This window comes from Taudactylus pleione, unplaced genomic scaffold (genome assembly GCF_031769625.1).
Source record: "Taudactylus pleione unplaced genomic scaffold, aTauple2 ptg000503l, whole genome shotgun sequence".
NCBI lineage: Eukaryota > Metazoa > Chordata > Amphibia > Anura > Myobatrachidae > Taudactylus > Taudactylus pleione.
In genome coordinates, this window is record NW_028284905.1 from 377,501 (window position 1) to 397,841 (window position 20,341).

Sequence of the window (20,341 nt, forward strand, 5' to 3'; positions counted from 1 at the left end):
GTAGCAGCAACAGTAGCAGTAGTATTAGTAGCATTAGCAGTAGTAGCTGTAGTAGTAGTAGTAGTAGTAGTAGTGGTAGTATTAGTAGCAGCAGCAGTAGTAGTAGTATTAGTAGCAGCAGTATTAGTAATAGTAGAAGCAGCAACAGTAGCAGTAGTATTTGTAGCATTAGTAGTAGCAGCAGTAGCAGCAGTAATAGTAGCAGCAGTAATAAAAGTAGCAGCAGTAGTAGTAGTAATAGTAGCAGCAGTAGTATCAGTAATAGTAGCAGCAGTAATAAAAGTAGCAGCAGAAATAAAAGTAGCAGCAGTAGTAGTAGTAATAGTAGCAGCAGTAGTATCAGTAATAGTATTAGTAGTAGTAGCAGCAACAGTAGCAGTAGTATTAGTAGCATTAGCAGTAGTAGCTGTAGTAGTAGTAGTAGTAGTAGTAGTAGCAGTAGTAGTAGTATTAGTAGCAGCAGTATAAGTAATAGTAGTAGCAGCAACAGTAGCAGTAGTATTAGTAGCATTAGTAGTAGCAGCAGTAGCAGCAGTAATAGTAGCAGCAGTAATAAAAGTAGCAGCAGTAGTAGTAGTAATAGTAGCAGCAGTAGTATCAGTAATAGTAGTAGTATTAGTAGCAGCAGTATTAGTAGTAGTAGTAGCAGCAACAGTAGCAGTAGTATTAGTAGCATTAGTAGTAGTAGCAGTAGTAGTAGTAGTAGTAGCAATAGTAGTAGTAGTAGCAGCAGTATTATTATTATTATTAGTAGTAATAGTAGCAGCAGAAATAGTAGTAATAGTAGCAGCAGTAGTATCAGTAATAGTAGTAGTAGTAGAAGTAGCAACAGTAATAGTAGCAGCAGTAGGAGTAGTAGTAGTAGAAGCAGTAGTATTAGTAATAGAAGTAGAAGCAGCAGTATTATTATTATTATTAGTAGTAGTAGTAGCAGCAGCAGTAGTAGTAGTATTAGTTTCAGCAGCAGTAGTAGTAGTAGTTTTAGTAGCAGCAGTATTAGTAGTAGTAGTATTAGTAGCAGTAGTAGAAGCAGCAGTAGTATTATTATTAGTAGTAGTAGCAGTATTATTATTATTATTAGTAGTAGTAGTAGCAGTAGTAGTAGAAGCAGCAGCAGTATTATTATTATTATTATTAGTAGTAGTAGTAGTAGCAGCAGTAGTATCAGTAATAGTATTAGTAGTAGTAGCAGCAACAGTAGCAGTAGTATTAGTAGCAATAGCAGTAGTAGCAGAAGTAGTAGTAGTATTAGTAGCAGCAGTAGTAGTAGTATTAGTAGCAGCAGTATTAGTAATAGTAGTAGCAGCAACAGTAGCAGTAGTATTAGTAGCATTAGTAGTAGCAGCAGTAGCAGCAGTAATAGTAGCAGCAGTAATAAAAGTAGCAGCAGTAGTAGTAGTAATAGTAGCAGCAGTAGTATCAGTAATAGTATTAGTAGTAGTAGCAGCAACAGTAGCAGTAGTATTAGTAGCATTAGCAGTAGTAGCTGTAGTAGTAGTAGTAGTAGTAGTGGTAGTATTAGTAGCAGCAGCAGTAGTAGTAGTATTAGTAGCAGCAGTATTAGTAATAGTAGAAGCAGCAACAGTAGCAGTAGTAGTTGTAGCATTAGTAGTAGCAGCAGTAGCAGCAGTAATAGTAGCAGCAGTAATAAAAGTAGCAGCAGTAGTAGTAGTAATAGTAGCAGCAGTAGTATCAGTAATAGTAGCAGCAGTAATAAAAGTAGCAGCAGAAATAAAAGTAGCAGCAGTAGTAGTAGTAATAGTAGCAGCAGTAGTATCAGTAATAGTATTAGTAGTAGTAGCAGCAACAGTAGCAGTAGTATTAGTAGCATTAGCAGTAGTAGCTGTAGTAGTAGTAGTAGTAGTAGTAGTAGTAGTAGCAGTAGTAGTAGTATTAGTAGCAGCAGTATAAGTAATAGTAGTAGCAGCAACAGTAGCAGTAGTATTAATAGCATTAGTAGTAGCAGCAGTAGCAGCAGTAATAGTAGCAGCAGTAATAAAAGTAGCAGCAGTAGTAGTAGTAATAGTAGCAGCAGTAGTATCAGTAATAGTAGTAGTATTAGTAGCAGCAGTATTAGTAGTAGTAGTAGCAGCAACAGTAGCAGTAGTATTAGTAGCATTAGTAGTAGTAGCAGTAGTAGTAGTAGTAGTAGCAATAGTAGTAGTAGTAGCAGCAGTATTATTATTATTAGTAGTAATAGTAGCAGCAGAAATAGTAGTAATAGTAGCAGCAGTAGTATCAGTAATAGTAGTAGTAGTAGAAGTAGCAACAGTAATAGTAGCAGCAGTAGGAGTAGTAGTAGTAGAAGCAGTAGTATTAGTAATAGAAGTAGAAGCAGCAGTATTATTATTAGTAGTAGTAGTAGTAGCAGCAGCAGTAGTAGTAGTATTAGTTTCAGCAGCAGTAGTAGTAGTAGTTTTAGTAGCAGCAGTATTAGTAGTAGTAGTATTAGTAGCAGTAGTAGAAGCAGCAGTAGTATTATTATTAGTAGTAGTAGCAGTATTATTATTATTATTAGTAGTAGTAGTAGCAGTAGTAGTAGAAGCAGCAGCAGTATTATTATTATTATTAGTAGTAGTAGTAGTAGTAGCAGCAGTAGTAAAAGTAGTAGTAGAAGCAGTTGTAGTAGTAATAGTAGCAGCATTAGTATCACTAATAGTATTAGTAGTAGTAGCAGCAACAGTAGCAGTAGTATTAGTAGCATTAGCAGTAGTATCAGTAGTAGTAGTAGTAGTAGTAGTAGTAGTAGCAGCAGTAGTAGTAGTATTAGTAGCAGCAGTATTAGTAATAGTAGTAGCAGCAGCAACAGTAGCAGTAGTATTAGTAGCAGTAGTAGTAGCAGTAGTAGTAGCAGAAGTAGTAGTAATAGTAGTAGTAGAAGTAGCAGCAGTATTAGTGGCAGTAGTAGAATTAACAGCAGTAGTAGTAGTAGTAAAAGTAGCAGCAGTAATCGTGGCAGTAGTAAAATTAACAGCAGTAGTAGTAGTAGTAAAAGAAGCAGCAGTATTAGTCACAGTAATAGTAGCGGTAGTATTAGTCACAGTAACAGTACCATTAGTATTAATAGCAGTAGTAGCTAATAGAAGTAGCAGCAGTAGTAGTAGTAAAAGTAGCAGCAGTAGTATCAGTAATAGTAGAAGTAGCAACAGTAATAGTAGCAGTAGTAGCAGTAGCAGCAGTAGTAGCAGTAATAGTAGCATTAGTAGTAGCAGCAGCAGTAGTAGTAGCAATAATAGTAGCAGTTATAGTAGTAGTAGAAGTAGCAGCAGTAATTGTGGCAGTAGTAGCAGTAGTAGTAGTAGCAGTAATAGTAGTAGTAATAGTAGCAGTAGTAGTACCAGTAGTAGTAGCAGAAGTAGTAGTAATTGTAGTAGTAGATGTGGCAGCAGTATTAGTGGCAGTAGTAGAATTAACAGCAGTAGTAGTATCAGTAACAGTAGTAGTAGTAGAAGTAGTTGAAGTAGCAACAGTAATAGTAGCAGTAGTAGTAGTAGCAGCAGTAGTAGCAGTAATAGTAGCAGCAGTAGTAGCAATAATAGTAGCAGTAATTGTAGTAGTAGAAGTAGCAGCAGTAATTGTAGCAGTAGTAGCAGTAGTAGTAGTAGTAGCAGTAATAGTAGTAGTAATAGTAGCAGTAGTAGTACCAGTAGTAGTAGCAGAAGTAGTAGTAATAGTAGTAGTAGAAGTAGCAGCAGTATTAGTGGCAGTAGTAGAATTAACAGCAGTAGTAGTAGTAGTAAAAGTAGCAGCAGTAATAGTGGCAGTAGTAGAATTAACAATAGTAGTAGTAGCAGCAGTATTAGTCACAGTAATAGTAGTGGTAGTATTAGTCACAGTAATAGTAACATTAGTATTAATAGCAGTAGTAGCAGTAGTAGTAGAAGCAGCAGTAGTAGTAGTAGCAGCAGTATTAGTGGCAGTAGCAGTACTAGTAGTAGAGGTAGCAGTACTATTAGTAGCAGTAGTAGTAGCAGTAGTATTAGTGGCAATAGCAGAAATGGTAGTAGTCGAAGTAGTATTAGCAGTAGTAATATTAGAAGTAGCAGCAGTATTTGTAGGAGTTATAGTAGTATATAGTCGTAGCAGCAGCAGTAGTAGTGGTAATACTAGTAGCAGCAGTAATATTAGCAGAAGTAGACTAGCAGCAGCAGTATTAGTAGGACTAGTAGAAGTAGCAGTAGTATTAGTCATAGTAGTATTAGTAGTAGTAGCAGTAGTAGAAGCAGTATTAGTGGCAGAAGCAGAAAGCAGAAATGGTAGTAGTATTAATAATAGTAGCAGTATTAGCAGTAGTAGCAACAGTAGCAGTTTAGTAGCAGTAGTAGCAGTCATAGTATTATCAGTAGCAGCAGCAGTATTAGTAGCAGTTATAGTAGTATTGCAGTAGTAGTAGTCGTAGCAGTAGCAGTAATAGTAGCAGTAGTATTAGTTTTAGTAGTAGTAGTAGAAGCAGTAGTAGTAGTAGCAGTAGTAGTAGCAGTATAAGTAGTTGTAGTAGTAGTATCAGTAGTAGTAGTAGCAGTAGTAGTATCAGCAATTGTAGTATTAGTAGCAGTAGTAGTAGCAGAAGTATTTGTTTTAGCATTATTAGTAGTAGCAGTATTAGTAGTAGCAGTAGTAGAATCAGTATTAGTAGCAATTGTTGTAGTACCAAGAGAAGTAGTTGTATTAATAGTAACAGTAGCAGTAGTAGTTCTAGTAGCAGTAGTAGTAGTAGTAATAGCAGTAGTAGTAGTAGTAGAAAAAGTAGTAGTAGTAGCAGTAGTAGTATTAATAGTAGTAGTAATAGTAGTAGCAGCAGTAGTAGTATTAATAGTAGCAGTAGTAGTAATAGTAGAAGTAGTAGCAGCAGTAGAAGTAGTACTAGTAGTAGTAGAAGTAGTGTCAGTAGTAATACTATCGATAGTAGTAATACTAGTAGTAGTAGCAGCAGTAGTAATAGTATCAGTAGTAGTAGTAGCAGTAGTAGTAGCAGCAGTAATATTAGAAGTAGTAGTAGTCGCAGTAGTAGTAGTATCAGTAGTAGTGTCAGTAGTAGTAGTAGTAGAAGTGGTAGTGTTATCAGTAGTAATAGTATCAGTAGTAATAGTAGTAGTAGTAGTAATAGAAGTAGTAGCAGTAGTAGTATTAGTAGAAGTAGTAGAAGTAGAAGTAGTAGCAGTAGTAATATTATCAGTAGTAGTATCAGTAGTAATAGTATCAGTAATAATAGTATTAGTAGTAATAGTATCAGTAGTTTTTTCAGTAGTAATAGTATCAGTAGTAATAGCATCAGTAGTAGTAGTAGTAGTAGTAGTAGTAGTAGTAATAGTATCAGTAGTAATAGTATCGTTAGTAGTATCAGTAGTAATAGTATCAGTAGTAGTAGTAATAATAGAAGTAGTAGTAGTAGTAGTACTAGTAGAAGAAGTAGTAGCAGCAGTAGAAGTAGCAGCAGTAATTGTAGCAGTAGTAGCAGTAGTAGTAGTAGCAGCAGTAGCAGTAATAGTAGTAGTAATAGTAGCAGTAGTAGTACCAGTAGTAGTAGCAGTAGTAGTAGCAGAAGTAGTAGTAATGGTAGTAGTAGAAGTAGCAGCAGTATTAGTGGCAGTAGTAGAATTAACAGCAGTAGTAGCAGTAGTAGCAGTAGTAGTAGTAGTAGCAGTACTAGTAGAAGTAGTAGCAGTAGTAGTAGTAGTAGCAGTACTAGTAGAAGAAGTAGTAGCAGCAGTAGAAGTAGCAGTAGTAGTGTTAGTTTTTTTATTAGTTTATTGTGCCCTAGACAAGATTTTAAGGGTGCCTCCCTATGCCTGCTGGCCTAACACCTAACACCCTGAGGATCTAAGGTTATAATGAGTAAAGAAAGGATGACATACTGGTAATTTACCTGCTCTGCTGACCATGGCATTTACAGATGGGTACCCTGTGCCTGACCCTTCCCCACAGGGGTCAGCACCGCTCTTCAGCTTGCCAAGCACTGGATCCTCTCTGGCTTGACTCCATTGGCTACTTGACTGCAGCTGGAGTACACATGAACAGCAAGGGTGCCTTTTGCTAGAGCTATCTTGCTACCAGGGCTTAAACATCCTGGTGTCTTCTGACTTGGCCTAGCTTCTTCAGTCTTCCTTCTGTCACCTCTTCTAGTCTTCTATCTCCTTCTTCTGGTGTGATATCTTATGTGTCTTTTTGGGAGCTCTTCTATGCTTTTCCTCTACCATTGTACTGAGGGCCTGATTCTGTAAGGATCGTAATTGCAAAGCTGCACTCAGGCTATAGATATGATGTATGCATGCAGGTAGATTGTGACATTACAATGATGGGGCCAGGCTTCCAGTGGGACCAAGAAACTGAGCTCTCAGCTCATTCTAAGGACATGCAGATGGCTGTCCAGCGGATGGGGCACCAAATCTGCTGCACCCTTAGCTTTCCACCCTGGATGGCAGTATCACACATACACCCCTTGTTACAGCCCTGCTCATAATCCTGATATCCTAATCTTACCACTTTTACTTTACAATATATCTGTAATAAACTCCTTCTTTGCACAGAAAGCCTTCTGTATACAGTATATATATATTTATATTAGCATCACGTCTGTAACACATTGTAGGGGAAGGACAGAGACTGTCCACTTTCCCCATCTGGCGTTCCTTGCCCCCTCTACCGCTGGGACTAGATTCCAATGTAGTATCATAAAGTCATTCACACATTCAACCCCATTTCTCCATTCTACATGTACTTCTTCTCAAAGTAGTCTCTCTAACAACAAGACCTCTCCGGCTACCACCCGACACATGAACATGATAGTTCAGCAGAGCAGATCCTTGTATTGCGCTAGATTAGCCTGTCCTCCTGTTTCTCAACCTTAAACTACAACACTTTCATCTTTTCATAGAGGGTTTCCCTGATTGCTCTTAGTTCACCACTGTCCATTATTCTTTCCACTTACACAGTATCAGCCTTGTGACGGAATTTGGGACCTAATTTAAAACCAATTGAGTCTTCAGTTTTGCACTAGATGGTCTCTCCCCAGGACACTGCAAGATGTATCCCTAATCTCAGTGCTGTTATGAGCTTCATAAATTAACTCCCTTGTACAGTATCTTCCTTATTTTGCACTTCCCCCTAGATTGCTAGCTCTTATGCATAGGATATTTGTAAACACTATTGTATTGTTTTACTTTTATCATATAATGACCATGTAACTCCTAGAAATTGTAATACATTATGTACATTGCTGGTGTTCAATAAATGTTGGAGGAGGAGGAGAAGGAGGAGGAGGAGGAGGAGGAGGAGGAGGAGGAGGAGAAGGTGGGAAAATGCCTGATGTTCTTACTGTAACAGACACTTATTAGTGGTGTCCTTATTGCAGATCTATGACTGGATGGATGCGATTAAACAGAAACATAGTGACTTGGTGACAAAGCTTTACTTGGGAAGTACATATGAACGGCGATCAATATACTACTTTAAGGTAAGTGTATATTAAATCTTACTAAAGGGGAGATGTATCAAGCCTAGGAGAGGATAAAGGGGCTGATTCAGACCCACTCGCAAGCTATATGCGCTCGCAAGCAGGTCGATGTTTGCCCCCTGTGCATGCTCCGCCTACGGCATGCGCATGCGTGAGACCCGGCCAGCGACGGGCACTCCTTTGCTACGGGTATTGCACCAAAACGGGGCGGCTGTTGATTGTGATTGACAGCTCACCCCGTTTTGGGATGCGGGCAGGGGGGCTGGCTACACAAACGGAGGCGTTCCCGAAGGAACACCTGCCATTTGTGGGAGGCACCACTGACATCAGGAGTGATGTCAGTGGTGAGCTTCCGGCTCTATTAAGAGCCAGAAGCTCACTGGGGTTTTTGGGAACGAGACCCTACCACAAGGGTCTCGTCGCAAGCCCCGATGGTTGCGACCATTGCGACCATCACCTGGCCACTCGCAAAAGCTGTGGGTGGTCACCCACAGCTTAGTAAGCAGACAGGAGGCCGCTCCATTAAAAAAAAAAAACGCCCTGATTCAGAGCGAGCGCTCTGAAAGAGCGTCCGGCTCTGAATCAGGGCCAAAGTGTAGGAGCTGTCCAAAGCAACCGATCACCTTTATCATTTAAAAGACTGTGGACTTGATTCAGAGCCGCTCGCTAGATGCGATCGCTCGCATCCAGTGTATGCAAATTTATCAAAGTGACGGCATGGTAAGTGCTCGCTCGCCAAGGCATACGCACGCCCACTTTGGCTGTGTGAGCAATAGCTCTCTGTGTATGCAGTCACTCATTAGCGTATGTTGAGATGTCCACTAGCACACGTCATCTCCAGGAAGTGTTTAAAACATTGGTAAATCGAGCACCAACGGTAGCGATCGCAGTGCTTGACGTTGCCTTATCCTGCCACAAGCACTGCGAGGACTTCAGTGTAAAAAACAGGCATGTGACGTGTACTATGACGCTGCCTGTTAATTATGCACGCCTTAAAAATGGCGTTGAATCACCGAGGCACGCCTGTGTTCACACCTCCACACCCCCGTTATTAGGCCCCTGTTACCACCCACAAACGGCCTCTCCTGTCACTCATTTCACTGGGCTGTCTTTGCTGGGCGAGCGAGCGGACTGCGATCAGCCCAGAGTAGTATGTACATGCACAGAACGGAGCGTGCGTATGCGCGTCTGCAAACCATTGGGCCACTTGTGAGCGCACATCGCTAGCGAGCGGATTTGAATGAGGTCCTGTGTCAGATAAATGACAGTTATGCTGGATACACACTATACGATCAAACAAATCGAAAAGATGTTCCCATGCGCTCCTAATGGGAATTTTTCTCTGAAAACAATATTAGAGCTCAAGAAATGTGTAAAATATTCAAGTGTCCAAAGAGATTCAGTCCAGTATCCAAAAGTAATGTTTTTACTGTTAGGTGGAGCCACCAATAGAAATAGGTGGCTATATTGTTGTCCCACCACTGTGAATATAAGATAAGTATAAAAATCCTTAAAAATAATAGTATATACAGTTCACCGCAGTTCGTCACTCCAGATTCCTTCAGTTACATTCCTTCATCCAAAGTAAATCCTCTTTTATGCAGACTCCTCACAATATATGTGCATGTAAAACAAAGAGAGGATAGCCACCATAGCATAAAATCATTTACAATTTATTTTGGAATATAAAACAGACAAGTGGATGTGTACCGGATTTGACCTTTTGAGAAAGGTACACTTTAACACCTATAGGGGTATTATTGTGCTCCCCCTATAGAGCGTTACCTTCCCAGTCAGGGTGCACACCAAATATACAATCACCAACGCGTTTCAACCACTTCTGGGTCTTTGTCAAGGTGTAAAGTGTCTCTGGAGTGACTAGGTATATATAGGGTGTTAAAAAGCCCGCCCCTAGTTGTATGTAAATTTAATAATATCACTTACTTCGCTTCTGGAGCTGTCTATCAGCTCCTTGGTGCTGAGAGTAGCCGGTGGTGTTTTCCGCATCGTGGAGCATCCCACGTGACTCCTGTTGTGATACGGAAGTGATTGCGTTCTGGCGCTGGTGCACCACGTGATGCGTTCCACGTGCCAGGGCGTTCCACTTACCACTTCTGCATCATGTGGTGTGACGCTGCGTTCCACCCATTGAAGGGAAGTGTATAATACTATTCTGCGGCTCCCAATGTTCTGCAGTTATATGGCTGTGTTACATGTCTTATTTCTAATTAAATGGGGTATAATCAATAAATCCAGAAAAATGGCATAAAGTTTACCAACATTTAAATAAAACCTGGTTCAGTAGTCTCGTATGTATATATAAGATGCGTTGTAAATATGACATTGTCATATAAAACCTACAACTTCCATACAGTGTTAAAATACTGCTATCATAAATCTTTAAATATACATTTCATAACAGAGAGATAAAATTGGAAACTAAGAAATAATGGATAAAATCTTAAATATACCCGTAAAGTGCAATAGATGGTAAAATATCGGTCATAATAAAATACATAAACACTTTACATAAAATACTATAAAAGACATAAAAATCATAGACATTTTAGATATTCCATTATAAGAACCATTTAAGTTCAAAGTCTATATTTAATCCATATGGTTCCAAAGTTTTTGCTTCATAAATATACTTCATTTCCGCCTTTGCCAAAAATGTTTCAACACCCTTAGTTCGCCAATTACCATCTACTTTCTTTATACCTATAATACATCTAATTTCATTTACCAAATTATTGTGTTTTTCATTGAAGTGGTTTGAGAGTGCGTGATTTCTCACCCCTCTCCTAATATTGCGTAGGTGTTCACCCCATCTCTCCTTAAGTTTCCTTGAAGTTTTGCCTATATATTGCAGACCACAACTACATTCGATCATGTAGATGCAATTCTTACTATTGCAACTCATAAATTCTTGTGTATTAAACTTCTTAAGATTAGATTTTGAATCAAACGTTTCCAGCTTTGTATCTTGTTTAGTGTGTGTAGTGTGTGTAGTGCAAACTAAACATGAGCCGAACCTATGGAAACCTTTTGTTTTAATTATTCCTGTTCTTTTTTCTAATATTGCACTTTTACTAACCTATTCTTAATATTAGGGGCTCGTCTATATGTAAAATGTGGTTTTTCGGGTATAATTTCTCTCAATATAGGGTCTTGTAGGAGAAGAAACCAATTCTTCCTGATGATGTTTTCTATTACTTTATATTGGTTATGAAACGTGGTTGTAAAGGTTATCATAGGTTTCTTATCTCGATTATTTTTTTCCTTATAAGTTAGGAGTTCATTTTGCGGTATTTCTCCTATCTCTTTTATAGCTTTTTCTATATTATCGTTATCATATCCTTTAACTAAGAATTTCTGGTGTAAAGCTTCTGTTTGCTCAAGATAATATCTGTCATCTGTACAATTTCTACGGATTCATTGAACCTGACTTTTGGGGATATTCCTCACCCATTTGGGATGATGGTGACTTTTCATGTTAATATAGGAAATGCTGTCCATAGGTTTGTTATAATTCTTTGTGGCTATTCCATTATCTGTAGAATAAATAACTAGATCTAAGAAATTAACCTCTTTCTTGCTAATATTGAATGTGAGATGGATGTTATATTCATTCTTATTAAGATTTTCACAAAATTTCTTTAGGTCCACTTCATCCCCTCTCTAGACAAAAAAATATGTCATCTATAAATCTAATCCAAACAATAATATTATCTATAGATGGTTTATTGTCCCAGATAGTCAAGTCTTCCCATAATGCCATAAATAAATTGCGTACGCCGGGATTTTTTCTTATGGCATGTTCTACCACAAAAGGACCTAAAATTCGCCCCTGTAAATAAGATGAACAAATTTGATACGTATATTGATATACAGAAATTCATCAGAAATGTATCTTTGAAAAAATATTTTATTAATCAAAATAAAGACACAGAAAATCCCAATATAGGAAATAATGTGAATATGAGTAATCAATTTAAACCCAAATCAAAATTCAACCCCGCATTTAGTAGGGGTTGTTTCCTGGAGAGCTTCAATAAAATTGAATGCACAGAGGTAGAAAAATTGGGAACCAATCACAATATCACATATAACTTATCACAAACAGAATTTAATGCTTTGCAGTAATTGGAAAAAAATCGGAACATTGCAATAAAACCGGCAGATAAAGAGGGGTGGGGTATAGTCATTATGGACACTACTAAATACAATGAGGAAATATTACAGCAACTAAGTGACAGGGAGACATATGGCTCATTAAGGGGAAACCTGATGGAGCGTATTGAAAAAAGCTTCAGAAATCTAATTTCTCAATATGAGGAAAAGGGTACCATTACCAAACAGGAGAAAGAATATCTAATTAAGGATCATCCAGTCCTCCCTGTAATTTATTTATTGCCAAAAGTACATAAGGACCCATTAAATCCCCCCGGAAGGCCTATTATAGCAGGCACGGACTACATAACATCAAATTTGGCACATTTTATTGATTTTAGCTTACAACCTGAGGTTTTAAAAGTAAGGTCTTATGTAAAAGATACCATAGACACCTATCTTTTTACACACTATACGATGTTGTCCGATACAGTGGATCAGATGATATATTGAGCACATCCGCCAGTGTGTACCCGCTATGTCGCTGACGATGTGCACTCCCGCGCGTCATCAGCAACATCGCCCATCGGACCTACATGCAGGTCCGCCAGGCTATATCATCAGCGGGGGACATGCTGCTGAATACAGCATGGCCCCTGCCGTCACTCCATTGCACCTGGCATCGGTAGGTGTGTATGCACTTGCCGATGCCGGCACCCCCACCGGGTCCCACCGCATGTGACATCAGGGCTGGGTACTCATTGCTAAGTGTACCCATCTTTAGAGGATTATTGGTTATTTTGGGTATTATATCCAGATTATCTTTCTCCAAGGCTTAATACATCTTCCCCTAAAATGACTGTGATATTTACTGACTGGCAACTGAATGCTATGGAAATCCCAACTTCTAGCTACACCAATTTAACTACTAAGGGGTCTATGTACTAAGACTTGGAGAGATAAAGTGGAGAGATATAAAGTACCAACCGATCAGCTCCTAACTGCCGTTCTTCAAACACAGCCTGTAAAGTGACAGTTAGGAGCTGGTTGGTTGGTACTTTATCTCCATCCACTTTAACTTTCTGCAAGGCTTAGTACATAGACCCCTAAACATGGCCTCTAAAACCACACATATATATAAATATAATATACTATATAATATAGGCTGCTCATCTAGTACATGTGAATGGCAGAAGCAATATAGTAGTAACCGGTAATGTGTTTGCAGATTGGATGGCCGTCGGACAAGAAGAAGAAAATCATGTTCATAGACTGTGGCTTTCATGCTAGAGAATGGGTCTCTGTCGCTTTCTGCCAGTGGTTTGTAAACGAGGTAAATCATATTATGAGCATTTCCCCAAATAAATATATGGCATACGTATTGTAAAGGGGCATCTTAGTGAGATTACTGCCCATGGGGTAGGAGGCTGGCACACATAGGCAAACACCGTACAAACTCTACACGTCGCTCAGTGTTCAGCACAAGACTTCTTATAATTATCCAACAGTACCAAACATATGGGGCACTAGACCAACCAGGTATTTTACAGAAACATAGAGTTGCTGATTCAGAGGTAGACGAGGACGCAGCGCTAATGTGTCTTTTGCCGCAGTTGCCCCAGAAGATACAACGTTTTCAGAGCTTGGCTGAAGGAACCTTCACCAGAATCGCGCATGTCTGAATCCAGGTTTACACGTGCGCAGTAGCACTGAAGTCAGACTAAAGTAGAGGTGGAAAGATTCGTGGGGACAGGTGATCTACGGATCAGCTGTCACCAAACAGAGTAATGTTGAATCTCTCCAGTGCCCTCAGCGAGGTAGATACTTAATTATCGGGGGCCATATGGCCTCTGATAATTAACACAATGAATAGGCCCCTTATGCGTAGGACATACAAATACTCTAGAAATTTATTGCACACTCACTAACGCACGGCACTGTCTAGACGGCACTTGGAGCAATACATTTCCCTTCAGGTCATGTTTACTGAATTTAATAATAGTACAGTGTTTTCTTTCATTTTTAATACATCTCTTTTATACATATTCATCTATAAACTCTATATTTTCTGGTACGAACTTCATCAAACATGCACAAAATGAGGATTGTTTTTTTTATCTTGTATTAGTTCAATATTGATGACAAATACTGTACAGGACATTTCCAGTGACAAAGATTTCATTAGTATTATTATTATTATTATTATTAGTATCATTATTATTATTATTACAGGTTGAGTCTCCCATATCCAAATATTCCGAAATACGGAATATTTTTGGCATGACTGAGATAATGAAACCTTTGATTTTTGGTGGTTCAATGTACCCAAACTTTGTCTAAGACACAAATTATTAATAATATTGTATAAAATGACCTTCAGGCTGTGTGTATAAGGTGTATATGAAAGATAAATGAATTTAATGTCTGTACACAAACTTTGTTTGAGTCACAAAATTATTGAAAATATTGCATAAAATTATCTTCAGGCTGTGTGTATAAGGTGTATATAACACATAAATGCATTCTGTGTCTATATTGGGGTCCCATTCCCAAGATATCTCATTATGATATGCAATTATTCCAAAATACGGAATATTCCGTTATCCAAAATACCCCTGGTCCCAAGCATTTTGGATATGGGAGACTCAATCTGTATTATTATTATTATTAACTAGGGATGTGCGCCGACCCCCTTGTTTTGGTTTTGGATCTGTATCTCCTTCAAGGTTTTGGATCTGGATTTGGTTTTGCAAACCACCCTCAAGTGTTTTGGTTTTGGGTTTGGATCTGGATTTTTATCATTAAAAAATAGATAAAAAGTTTTAAAAACAGCTAAAATCATGTAATTTATGCCATCCAAAACCCAAAATTTGGATTTCAAATCCGAATCCCGAAACGCAAAAAGATCAGAACTGCGACCCGGATTTACCCAGATCGCCTCAGGATATTAGAACCGCGACTCGGATTTACCCGGATTCACAAAATTTGGGTGGATTCAGATTTCTGGAGAACCGAACTGTACATCTCTATTATTAACAGTCACTTATATAACGCCAGCATACTCCGTTACGCTTTTATAACAGCTCATATCGGTTTCAGGTCTTTATTAATTCCCACAACGCTTCTATCATTTAGTGGCTGCGATAGATTTTATCATTACTGCTGCAAAAACAGATCATTTCAGCAAACGCACATAGAGCCTAATTTAGAGCTGTACGGAAATTAGATATTTACGTACATATCCAATGTTTACAGATCTGCGCATGTGCAGATGGGGGTGGCAGAAAGGGGCAGTGAACGGGCCGACATGCCCTCCTTTTCTGGGTTGCAGAAGCCAGTGGTCTTATCCATGGAGGCAGCTTCACTGGCCCCGGCAGCGGGATTTCACCGGACATCCTGAGTAACCTGAGGGTCGATCAGATGTCCGATGTTCACGCAGTTGATCTGATTCTGCGTCTTTTGATGCAGCGGCAGTGGGCATCTTTAGTGAAAAAAAAAAAAACATCTGCAGCTTTTGCATCATTTCGCACAGCCCCAGCATACAAAGCAATAGGAGCAGCGCCTTTAGTGTCCACCTCTGTTCAGCCCCATAGACGCTATATAATAGATCATTTATTCATACTCATGCTGTATTCCATTTTACAGGTTGTTTCAACCCACAAGACTAACACGTTGCTAAATAACGTCCTCAAAGAAGTAGACTTCTACGTTGTACCTGTATTTAACATTGATGGCTATATTTACACATGGACAACGGTAAGACAAAGCAGATAGAGAAGACTAGCAAATGCATTTTTACTGAGGAGAATGTAGATTCTATTCATATCACGAGAGACGCAATATGGCACAATTGTTACTGTATATAATCGCTACAGAGCCCTAACGTCAACCGTGTAATCAAATCTTTCTTGTTTAAATATGCATTTTTTTATTGATTATTGCTGTCTGTTACTCCTACACATAAGCCCAGTGAGCAGTATCTGCAGGTAGGACATTCCAATAATCAGGTATTTTCTATTCACTTACACAATAGGTCACCTACAGGATTTGTCCACCTAGAAAATATCACAGTTCTGTCAAGATGAAAAATATTCCTCAAATGGGACGTACAGCACAGTACAGCACAGCACAGAACAGCACAGAACAGCACAGAACAGCACAGTACAGCACAGCACAGAACAGCACAGAACAGCACAGTACAGCACAGCACAGAACAGCACAGCACAGCACAACGCCAGAGACACAAGATGTGCACTTTCCACAGTTCTCACCAATATTCTCTATAATTCTGTGCAAAGTGCATTAAAAAGTGATTTTATGTCTTGGGCTCAAAGACCCAAACAGACAACCTCAATAAGATTTCTGTTAATCATAAATAATTTGTAATGCCAGCCATAATCTAAACCATGAGGATACATCGCAAATAATAACAAAGCAGCTTCTAATCACTGTATTTATCTCTAAAGGCAAATCACAACTATTCACCATTAATGCTCTTACACGCCACTAACAATAGTACATAGAGCGCATAGTACATACTGTACAAATTGTTACCTACAGTATGGGCTCATCTCCACAATTTCATAATAAAATGTTTAGATTACTGTAGGTTTACAATTTTAGAGGACAACGTGAACTATTTCCTTAGTGCTAATGTGCGCTACCGGTATAATGCTTGGGGGGATGGAGCGGGTACACATTACCCGGGCTCGGGCTTGCTGGAGGGGCTCGGGTCTGGCACCGCTCCCCCCCCTCTTACATGACAGCAGCCCAGCACATGCTGCTGTGTGCTGGGCTGCACTGGGAGACTGCTCGCGGCTGCTAAGAAGCATCCAGAGCCTTTGGGGGGTGCGATCAAGCTGATCACGCCCCCCACTAGTTATGCGCCGGGCTGAGGGGGCTCAGAGCGCCAGCTTCCCCAGTGCGCAGCACCACTTCACAGCTCTGCAAAACTTGTTTTTTTTTCTCCTCGAAGGGGGCGTGGCCACGCCTCCCGCGATTAGGCCACGTCCTGTTTTATCCGGACCCGCCGCAGCTCTCGGCGGGCCTGACTGCACCTGGGCAAAACCATCTTACACTGCAAGTAGGAGGGTTGTAACATGTGCAGAGAGATTTAGATTCGGGAGGGATCCATGGGCCTCATTCAGCAAGGAACGCAGCTGCTTATATGCACGCAATCGACTGTTGCCTACTGCGCATGCATCACAGTGCACGTGCGCAAACTCACCACTGCGATCGGGAAATAAATCGCAGAGGATGCTCAGACCCATGGCAAAGTGATTGACATAAGGCGTTGTTTGTGGGTGGTGACGGGGGGGGGATGGGTCGGCCGAACGCAGGCGTGCTAGTGCGTTTCAACGCTGTTGCAGGGACATGCATAAATTAGCTGCTGCGATACCATACACAACCTGAGACCTCATAGCGTGCACTGATGTATTTCCTGAGTGAGGTCTGACCTGCCTTAACTGTGCATATGGATCCGATGTTACTCAATGTTACCACTTGTTTTGCTTTTTTTGCCAACGTATACGGATTTAAGGGGAAGTGGGCGTCCTTATGTTATGATCGCAATGCGAATGCACACATTTACATATCACCGCTGATGTTAGCAACTGCTTTTCGTGCGTATAAGCAGAATAGCGATCCGTAGTAAATCAGGCCCTATGTCCAAACTCTACTCTAAATTGCAATGTAAACATTACACCCCGGTCGGTTTGGGTCTGGTGCTTGTTTTTTAGATATAGGGTGACCCCTATGCATTTTTTCCCCCAATATTTAAAACCATCACAGGCCCTGCAGTCAGGTGCTGGTTCCTAAATTACGGGGGAACCCTACTCATTTTGTTCCCCCTAATTTTAGGAACTAGTACTGGCTGTGCAGTCCGGGGCTGGTTATGCTTTTGGAGGGGGACCCTACATCATTTTTTAAAACATTTAACCCATTTTTTACAGGTGCAACACACAAGCAGCCTTCCCATACCTCACTGATACATGATGTGCAGGCTGCTTGTTCAGGAGAGTAAAGGGCCCTATCCATTAGCAGATAAATTGTGTTCAATTTATCTGCTATGGATAGGCCCTGAACGATGACAGATGCGCACTCCCTCGGCCGATAAATTTAATCTTTTGCCTCTCCAATATGTTGGTCTATTATTGCATTTCGCTGCCAGATATTAGCAATCTCGTGCAGTTTATATGCGGTAAACGACGAACTACGAAAGATATTAGCGGCAGCTACAGAGCGCTGCAGAGAAAAAAATCCACTCCCTGAATGATGTCATGCGATATCGCTCATCTTTCGTCTTTTACCAAAATCTTTCATGTACATGACAGATATCGTTCAGCACAACCACCGGAATTTTCAAGGGATATCTTTTGTCTTTTATCTCTCAGAAATGTATCTTCTAATGGATAGGGCCGAAAGAAAAAAAAAAATATCTTTCCCTGTAATGAAAAATGAAAGTGTCACTCTCACTGGATCTATGGGACAAGATAGATAAACACAAAAAGGGCAGCTCCACGCCATATTGATGTTAATCCTTTACAATCATTGGACCTGATTCACTGGTGCATGCAAGTGCATTCCCGATTATTGGGAATCTGTGCGAACGCAGGACCCATCCAGCGGGTGTGCAGAATGGGTCCTGCATAGTCGCACGCAGACGCTTGAATACCTCTGCCTGACTGACAGGGAGAGGCATTTAAGGGGCGGTACGGGGTTGGCTGGTGTTACTGGAAACGTTTTCCGGGAGTGGCCAGCCCAGCATCTGTGTTGATCAACCAGTATCCTGGGCTCGCAAGCCGCCCAGTCTAAGTAAGCTGGCTGAAGACCTGGCGCCGACCACCATCAACCACCGATAGTGGCGATGGTTATCCCAGCCTGAAACCTCTGTCACAGTGCTAGGATCGCAAATGCAGCAGGGGGTGTCATACAGGGGGTGTCATACAGGGGGTGTCATACAGGGGTTGTCATACAGGGGGTGTCATAAAGGGGGTGTCATACAGGGGTTGTCATACAGGGGGTGTCATACAGGGGGAGTCATACAGGGGGTGTCATACACCTCCTGCTGCATTTGCATAATAGCAAGGATCGCAATTGCAAAGCTGTCTGAATGCAACTTTGCAATTGCAATCCTTGCTGAATCAGGCACATTATCTTCACCTTCAGTACATACATACATACAGTACATATATACATACATACTTACTTACTTACATACATACTTACTTACATATATACATACATACTTACATACATACATACATACTTACATACATACATACATATATACATACATACATACTTACTTACATACATACATACATACATACAATTAAATACATTTTCAAAAGGTAACTTATAAATTCCAGCATCGCAATCTAGTAATTTATTATAACTCTAACCTCTGTTACTTTGTGCTAGAACAACTGTAACCCATTTATGACCCCTCTTCTTCAATAAACCATTTCTAAGATAAGATGGTAAAAAAAATTATAAAACAGCCACCGAGAAGATGATCCCATTCATTAGCTTGTTACATAAGGCTGCTTATACACTGGTGTTGTCTTATACATCAGTTACAGGTACAGAGAAGATGATCCCATTCATTAGCTTGTTACATAAGGCTGCTTATACACTGGTGTTGTGTTATACATCAGTTACAGGTACAGAGAGGATGATCCCAGTCATTAGCTTGTTACATAAGGCTGCTTATACAGTGGTGTTGTGTTATACATCAGTTACAGGCACAGAGAAGATGATCCCAGTCATTAGCTTGTTACATAAGGCTGCTTATACACTGGTGTTGTGTTATACATCAGTTACAGGTACAGAGAAGATGATCCCATTCATTAGCTTGTTACATAAGGCTGCTTATACACTGGTGTTGTGTTATACATCAGTTACAGGTACAGAGAAGATGATCCCATTCATTAGCTTGTTACATAAGGCTGCTTATACACTGGTGTTGTGTTATACATCAGTTACAGGTACAGAGAAGATGATCCCATTCATTAGCTTGTTACATAAGGCTGCTTATACACTGGTGTTGTGTTATACATCAGTTACAGGCACAGAGAAGATGATCCCAGTCATTAGCTTGTTACATAAGGCTGCTTATACACTGGTGTTGTGTTATACATCAGTTACAGGTACAGAGAAGATGATCCCAGTCATTAGCTTGTTACATAAGGCTGCTTATACACTGGTGTTGTGTTATACATCAGTTACAGGTACAGAGAAGATGATCCCATTCATTAGCTTGTTACATAAGGCTGCTTATACACTGGTGTTGTGTTATACATCAGTTACAGGTACAGAGAAGATGATCCCAGTCATTAGCTTGTTACATAAGGCTGCTTATACACTGGTGTTGTGTTATACATCAATTACAGGCACAGAGAAGATGATCCCATTCATTAGCTTGTTACATAAGGCTGCTTATACACTGGTGTTGTGTTATACATCAGTTACAGGTACAGAGAAGTTGATCCCATTCATTAGCTTGTTACATAAGGCTGCTTATACACTGGTGTTGTGTTATACATCAGTTACAGGTACAGAGAAGATGATCCCAGTCATTAGCTTGTTACATAAGGCTGCTTATACACTGGTGTTGTGTTATACATCAATTACAGGCACAGAGAAGATGATCCCATTCATTAGCTTGTTACATAAGGCTGCTTATACACTGGTGTTGTGTTATACATCAGTTACAGGCACAGAGAAGATGATCCCATTCATTAGCTTGTTACATAAGGCTGCTTATACACTGGT

The 20,341-nt window shown here is 40.0% G+C and overlaps 1 protein-coding gene across 1 annotated transcript in view; it reads left to right on the top strand.

Annotated features, from left to right (window-relative positions):
• The window catches only part of LOC148501760 (carboxypeptidase O-like), a 72,200-nt gene that overhangs the window by 13,549 nt on the left and 38,310 nt on the right, over window positions 1-20,341 (top strand). The window contains exons 5-7 of the mRNA XM_088450023.1: window positions 7,352-7,453; window positions 12,795-12,899; window positions 15,212-15,322. Coding sequence (XP_088306149.1) covers window positions 7,352-7,453; window positions 12,795-12,899; window positions 15,212-15,322 — 318 coding nt within the window. The remainder of the gene's footprint in view (window positions 1-7,351; window positions 7,454-12,794; window positions 12,900-15,211; window positions 15,323-20,341) is intronic.